This window comes from Montipora foliosa, chromosome 6, assembly GCF_036669935.1.
Source record: "Montipora foliosa isolate CH-2021 chromosome 6, ASM3666993v2, whole genome shotgun sequence".
In the NCBI taxonomy this organism is placed as follows: domain Eukaryota; kingdom Metazoa; phylum Cnidaria; class Anthozoa; order Scleractinia; family Acroporidae; genus Montipora; species Montipora foliosa.
In genome coordinates, this window is record NC_090874.1 from 16,658,450 (window position 1) to 16,666,580 (window position 8,131).

Consider the following 8,131-nt stretch of genomic DNA (forward strand, 5'->3'; position numbering starts at 1 on the left):
AAATAACTTTGCATCGTGGTGTCACGCAAGGTGGCAATTCGGAAATTCAAAATGCTGTATTTTCGAAACGAAAGAGGTCATGGAACTCGAAACTTGCAAAATGATTTATTTCTAGGTCATCCTCAGCCTCAAAAAGCTAAAAATTCAAAACCCTCGCGGTTTGGGTTTTAGAATTAGATGACGCTGTAAAAAAACCATCTATTATCTGCTAGCAATAGACCGGTTTTAAATGGCTATTTTCCCTTGCATTAATTAAGCTGAGGACGACTCGTCGAGTTCAGTTCTTTTCATCTTCGATAACATGGCAGAACAGCGGGGATCAAGTAATTTTTCTGTAAAAAAACTCTCGATAGTAATATTTGCATGTTTCCCTATTTGAGCAACGCGATTAGCTATTCGAGACAAACGGTTTAGACGTCAAAAGCCCGTGGGGACGTGAGAAAGATCCAGATAGGTAAAGTTTGACCTTGGTTCCCTACCCCTAGAGAGAGCTGAAATTGTCACCAGGCCAACGGGCGAGGTCGTGTCCAGTCTACATTCAAAACGACTCTTAAGATGGAGAAAGTGGCGGGTTCTTGAGAAAACTGGCTTGTTCTCTAAGCATGTAGAGATATTTTTCGGTTTCTGGGCCTTTATTCTACATAGTTTTTTATCGATCTTCACGCGAGAGTGGACAAAAGGCTTAATCAAGCTGATTTTTGGGTTTAAATCGTCCTCAATCGTGGAGTGATTAGTGGCTTCAGAGGTTCCGAATTTCCAGCCTTGTCTTCTTTTAATGAACGATAGAAGCAAATTTCAAAACTAGCCCAGAACGCCTAAAATTGACACAAGGACAAAAGGTGAAGTAAAAGCAAGTTTATTTTATTTCCCTCGCTGTAAACTAGGATTAGCTGATTTGTTTGGGCATTTCATGTTTCCCATATACACCCTACAAATCGTTGCGTTGACTGAGCATTCGAATTATGCGTTTAGGGCGCCTGTGGAAACAAAGGATATATCATTTGTCATGTGGGAAAATACTGCGGGTTTTTGTTTTTGTTATTTTTTTTTTCTTTTAAGTGACATAAAGTTTGACAAGAAATGTATGAATTCAACACAAAGATCACAATCGCCCAACTCATTTAATACTGAACGAAATTTACGTGACGGAGCGCGAAATTCGGCAGTTGCTGGGAGGTGAATACCAAAGGATATTTGAGTTTGAGTTGCCAATGAGAGCACGCCTTCAGCTCTATCCACTGTTTAAGTATATACTCATATTTCATATTTTGCAGGGTTAAGGTCAAATATAATTTTTTCCGAAGGATCAGTATTTTAGTTTTCGCTCGTACAGGACCTGGTTGTCGGCTAAATCTTTGAATTCCAATCCAACCAGGGCAGACCAATCAGCATTTTTTCTAGGGTCCAGGGTATTTTACTAGTCTTTAAAGGAAGAAACTACAACGAATATCATTTACAGTCGACCTGATTTTTCTTACCTTCGAATATATATTCATCGTACAAGACTAGGGTGTGTATTCATAACTACATAAAAAAAAGAACTGTCTTTTTTTTTTTTAATGAGTTTGAGAACTTTAATTACAATTTTTATATTACAATTTTTACGTGTGTACTTATTACAATATTGTATGTCCTTATGTTACTTACAAAATTAATAGTAAATAAATTACTTACAAGGAATTTCCATTGTTAATTACTTATCGCCACATAAAAACAATTCATATGCTTTCTATTTGTTACGAAAATATCTAATTCTATTAGATTCCAGTGCAATGTATTTTTCAGTTTCATATTTATTTTTGAGAATTCTCTTAAAATGACTACACGATGGTTTAATATTTTTGTGCCTACAGCTCTATAAATAGCTCTTACCTAAAATTATTACGTAATTAGCTAGATCTATCTCCTAGCTCCTTCAGAATTCCCATGATAACATCACACAGTGAGAGACATCTACAACTACTAATATTCATCAAAATGTCCACAATAACATCCATCCAAAAAGAGTACGAAAGGGGACAAGCAAATAAAGCATGGTTTTTAGTTTCTTTGGATCTTGACAAAAAGAACAGTTAGGACTTGAAATGTAGCTCATTTTATAAAGGATTTCATTGGTAAAAAGAATAGAGTTCAGTACTTTATATTGAAAAGATCTTAAGTATGGTTCACTAGAAACTCTAATGGGCAATAAAAAAGCTTCTAAAATACGATTATCTTCCAAACAAAATTCTTCCCCTATCTTGGCCCATTTCTTTGGCTTTTCACTTTCCCACTTAAACTTTATTAAGAGGCTATAATAATCACGACATTTAAAGTTTTCTCGATCAAGAACAACAGTAAAAGTAGGTGGATGTGCACGTAACTTCAATGGCACTGCTTGTCTCAATCCAGTCCACGTCAAAAAATTAGAATTTAAGAGCCTTTCTCCTACGAAAGTGTTATGTGGCAGTCTCTCTAAAAGCGGTCCACTCGACTTCAGGACCAAAAATAATTTTCCCTCATTTTTTGTCAGTGAAAAGGATTTGGCACATATATATAAAAAAGCAATTTATTATTTTCCAGTTTCTTATTTTTGCTTTGCTACGAGCCAAAATTGAATTTTGGTGGAACTAAGGTTGCCGACCGTGATCAGAAAGGTAAAATTCACCGATTTTGTGAAGCGTGCTACGTCCCCTAAAATGCAGCTCACAGAATTTCGTTTTCGTACAAATTCTAAGGTACATTCATTACTTAGACTGACGAAATATGGAAACTTTTCGGAAAATTCTGAGCTTACCAGAGAGGCTGGAAGACACCCTACTCTGAGGCCTTTGTTCACCTACAAAAATTTAGCCAAGTTTGAGGAAGAAAATCTCAAAAGTTGAGTCTAAATGAAGGCTAAAAAGCAGATCACAGTAAATTTCTTACCTTAATAAACCGCTCCATAAGTTCAAACCGCTGGGTATCTCCTTGGATTGCACGCGACAACAGATTAAAATCTGCCACAATGACCGTTTTTATACTAGAGACGCATAATTCGTCTGGACGAACTTGGGCAAACTTTTATTCTGCGTCTGGTTAGTTCGTCTAGTATAAAAACGGGCACAAGACGCATTATGCGTCTGGACGAACCATCTTGGAAAGTGCGTCTTCCAAGACGCACTAAAGTTGATTCTTCGTCAAGACGCATTATCCGTCTGTGTGTGTAAAGACGAGCAACAGACGAACACGGCAAAATTAATGGACTGCGGTAGGTTAGGTCAGCGTTCAGGCACGTCAATCCAATATGGCGGCTGCTCAGGTGTGTGCGAAACAGACTAAGAAACAGGGAAAATCTCGCGCATGGACGGAAACGGAGCTGAAATACTTCGCTATTGTTCTCACAGACGAAAAATACGAGTATGGCTACAAGTTAGACAGTCTTGCCCTAAAGAAGTCGGCAAACAAAAGCGTCTTTGAAGACGCGAAGACGGCCTTTGTGGAACTCATGTCCACAGAAGAATTCAAAGAAGAAAACCAGCGAGAACTGAAATCGAAACAGAAGGATTTAACCCCTTTGGATATCTGTACAGAAAAACTTCGCGTGAAATTTAAGTGGATGAAAGAACATTGGCGGAAACATACAGATCGAGTTAAGAAAGGAAGCGGTAAATCCCCTGTCATTGAGCCTGCATGGTACGAGATTATAAATCCGCTTTTCTCGGACACTCATGGTAATCTTGAAGTTGCATCAAGAGCAAGCGACATTTTGTCTGATGATTCAAACGATTCACATATATCCGACAGCGAGGATAGAGAAGGGGCAAAGGTGAGCGCAAGTACTGATAGCAGTTATCATGAGGATGACGATGAGTCAGATTTATTGGAGACAAGTAACAGTGGTACAGGTGGGTCAGTGAAAAGGAAACTTGTCAAGAAAGAGTTGGAAGCAAAACCATATGACCGCAAGAAGCGATTGAGAAGTCAGACTCAAGCTATAAATGAAATTGCCAAGAGTTTCAGTTCTCTTGGGGAATCACAACAAATGAGATCTGAATTGGTGCTACAAGCAGAGAGAGAAAGGCATGATGATTTCCTAAAATTTCAGAGAGAGCAAGCCGAACTAAACAGACAGCATGAGCTGAGAATGCTTGAGATCATCATGAAATTTTCTAATGTTCAACCACAAGGAATGCATCAACATGATGCAACACATGTGCAGCCTTTTCAACCTCATGCACATATGGTACCTCCCCAATATGCTCAGTATAGCTCAGGGGCATATGCTCACAACCTTCTACCCCAGCCTAATCTATCACAGGCAAATAGTAGCGAGGAGAGTCACATTTTGATAGATATGGACAAGCCTAATAAGCAGTCATCCATGACTTGGCATTAAAATGTCACAAGAGCATGTCTGTCTGCTCATATGGTACCATGATCTCTAAAATGGTTAAATATTTTTCAGTTGAGTTTCATGGAATGTTGGGGTTTGTAATATTTCATTTTACAGGTTGTGTTTAGTGGGCCATTGCATTTGAAGCACAATGCAGATTTCCATAACTTTGAACTATCACGAAACAACACGATGCAAGTGTCGTTATGCTGACACATATCTTAAATAAAATGTCTCTGAGGCAACTCCCTGTCCTCAAGAGTTCTCTTCTTTTTGCTGCATGTGATACAAACTTAAGAAACATCCAGTTGAATTAGAAAATTGAAACAAGTATATTATTCCTCTGCATTCCAACTTTTGTTAAAGTACAGTGTAGTACTTTCTTGAAACTGAACATACCCCTCATTCCAAAATGGCTGTTATTTTCATATTCATATTAGCCCTTATTTCATTGTTCAAGGTAAAAGACTCTTTGGAAATTTGAAGTTAACAAGGAAGAAAAAGGGCTAATTTGAATGTAAACAAGAGAATTTTAAAATGGCAGCCATTTTGAAATAGGTTTTTCAAGGATATTTAAAAGAAGTTCATACTGAGATACAATCAAACTGTTTAATTACTTTACCATACAAAAGTTGCAAAGTTTTACAGTACAGTACAGTAGTTATATATAACCCTTCTAATAGGAAAGCCTCTTGAAGTTCTGGTTCCAGCCACCTTAAATAGCAACCTATATGTATCCACGTAATTAAATATGTTAATAGTAATAGCAACTTATGTGTATCCAATATTATGTGGACAGTTTCTTGAAAAATGTTGGGTTGCCGCATGCAGGTGAAGAACACCTGCTTTGATATTTTAGCAACAAGGCAATATTTAGAGTGCACCAAATAGTACTCTCAAGTAATACAATCTCTCCATCTTTAGCAAAACCTATTAGCAAGACTGGACATAATTTCACCTGCACTCCTGGGGCCGGTTCCTGAAACGTGTAATAACCCTATTCCAGGGATAAAAGTGCCTGGAATAAGGCACATTTATCCCTGGAATAGAGTTATTACACCTTTCAGGAACCCGGCCCTGTTTTCATAAAATGCATTGTAAAGTACTTTGTGATGTCATCTTGGAAACGGACTTGTGCCCCTTACCGGTACTAGTTCAGACATTGGTCAAATGACCGCTAGTTCTGCTGACCTCATGTGGAGAGATTGGTATCATAATGGTGAGAAATATTTTAGTTTAGGTGCTTTTAAAACCTTAATTAATGCGTTACTTTGAGCATGTTGCATCTCATGCCCAACAGAAGCTCATTGTTTGGTTATCAAGCATGATCAGTTTTCCTCAAATGACACAAGCTTGTTTTTTTTTTAATACAGTCTCACTGTTGCACACAGAATGCCTTGGAACAGACTACTCATTTTAAACATAACATTACTGAACTGCATCTCTCTCCTCCCTGATATTCCACAACCAGTTGGAAATGGTTTCTCTTGTTGTATTTCCATCAGTAGCTTGGGTATTGCTATCTCTAATGAGATTTAGCTCCCCAACCTGAAGCCTCCATCTAGGATTACAAGGATCATTTCTTTGGATGCATAGGTTGTGGAGAGCAATGCAGGCCATAATGACAAGGGGAATATTTTCCAGATGACACTCAGTTTTTTTGTACAGAATTCTCCATCTCCCTTTTAACATCCCATATGCATGTTCTGAAACTACTCTTGCCGAGCAAAGTCTAACATTGAAATTGCGCTCTCTGGGTACTCTTGTGCCCTCTTTATAAGGCTTCAAGAGCCACGAGTGACTGGGGAATGCTGAGTTCCCTACAGTGGTGAATGGAATTTCACCATGAGGGTGAAGATTTTTGGACATGATGGGAAGCACACTACCGTCTTCAATCTCGGAATAAATACTGCAGCTTCTCAATAGCCGTGAGTCATGTGTAGATCCTGGAGCACCTACACCAGCCCACATAAAGCGCTTGTTGTGGCCAATAAAACCCATGTTTGTGACAGAATATCTCTTCTTGTAACTATAAAAATTCTTAAGTTTAGTGCTAATGTACACATGGAATCCATCCCATGCCCCGACACAGGGGAACTCCCAATTCTCAAGAAAGCTCTTCAGCTCATTACTCCATTCTTCCAGATTTCGTGGCAGGTAAACAACTCTATCATACAAACACCTTACAATGGCTTTGCAAACATCTTGGAAAATTACATGAGCTGTTGATTCGGCAACACCAAATAGATCACCAACAGTTAGAAACGTACAGCCATGTGCCAAACGGTATAAACATATAGCTAACTGAGCTGCAGGAGTAGTGGGATTGGGTTTCATACGAGTGGGCTCCTTGATAATCATATCTCCGATCTCCCCCAGGATAAACTCAAATGTTTCTCGAGACACCCTCAACCTTTTTTTTGAAGGAATCTTCGTCCCAGTTTTGGTAGCCGTCGGCCCACCAATTGCCGTTTCTTAGCTCATCTGCACCTCGCGAGTTCCTATTCCCTTTGCTAACCACGATTGCTGACAGAGCAGCAGCTTGTGCGGCTTCAGTTTCGAATTCCATCTCTCTTAAACAACGTTTTTTTGCCATATCCTCATTCCTTTTAAATTCGCAAAAAGTGACCTCTTCTGCTTCCTTCCGTTTTCGTGACAACAATTTTACGAGCTCCAAAGCGGCCGCCATCTTTAAAGTTCGCGCCAAAACAAGCGTTGTACCCAGGCTTTTTTTATTTGTTCGGGCGTAGGGTCCACTATTTCCTCGTCTCCTAGTTCGTCCCGTCTTTACACTAGTCGAATAAACTGAGAGACGCATAGTTCGTCCAGACGGATTATGCGTCTCTAGTATAAAAACGGCCAATCAGTGTATTTACACAACTATCGCTCGTGTCAAAGTTCATTTGCATAACCCTTGCACTCGGTGAAAATATGTCTTCTGCCGTTCAGGTTCGTTTGTTGACCTTCTGAGTGGTGACAAAAAGCTTCCTTTAGTAAATGGATAAGCTGGAGATCCAGTTTTGAGGTGCAGGTTGCGTTAAAGTTGATCAATTCTCAAGACTTGCGAGATACTCCAAAAGTAAATAATGGCTGTGAATCTGAAAGACGTTCTCTGGTTAAAAATTGGTTAAAAATTATAAGCTTTCGGCTATCTATCTATAGCCTTTAACGAATGAAATATAAAAAGCACGAATTAAAATATATACGAAAAGGGGTGTAAAAATTCGATGTGGGTGAGAACTAAAATATGAATAAGAATGATCTAGAAAAAATTACAATAAAATAGAGTATTGTCTCGGTAACGGTTTAGAATTATTGTCCGCGTTAACAGTTTTAGCGGTATGCCAGGATTCCAAGGTTTTTCTAACACGGTAGTTGCCTTTGTCAATCACGCATGCATTATTAAAGTCAATAGAGTGGTCATTCTTCCATGCATGGCTGGCAATGTTTGACCCTTTCGCGAAATTTTTTAGGTTTCTTTGATGTTCTTTTTTCCGCGTTAAAAAGGATCTTCCAGTTTCGCCAATGTAACTCCACGGACAGTCCGAGCACGGAATTTTGTAAACAACATTGCATTGTTGGTCCAAGGGCTGTCTTGTTTTTGGGGATGGGAATTCTTGCTGAAGGGTTTTAAGTGGTTTGGTGACGACTCGAATTTGATGTTTGCGTAACAATCTCATGAGGGGCTCTGTCAAGCCGCTAATATATGGAAGGCACGCAAATAGCCGAAAGCTTATAATTTTTAACCAATTTTTAACCAGAGAACGTCTTTCAGAT

The 8,131-nt window shown here is 38.9% G+C and overlaps 1 protein-coding gene across 1 annotated transcript; it reads right to left on the minus strand.

The window, feature by feature from the left end:
* Positions 1 to 5,782: 5,782 nt before the first annotated feature.
* LOC138005092 (uncharacterized) lies at positions 5,783 to 6,715 on the minus strand. Its single transcript, XM_068851378.1, has one exon. It carries the CDS (start codon positions 6,713 to 6,715, stop codon positions 5,783 to 5,785), a length of 933 nt encoding a protein of 310 aa, XP_068707479.1.
* Positions 6,716 to 8,131: the final 1,416 nt, after the last annotated feature.

Excerpts from the sequence above, each read along its gene's own strand:
- LOC138005092 (XM_068851378.1), bottom strand. The coding sequence starts at position 6,715 with ATGATTATCAAGGAGCCCACTCGTATGAAACCCAATCCCACTACTCCT.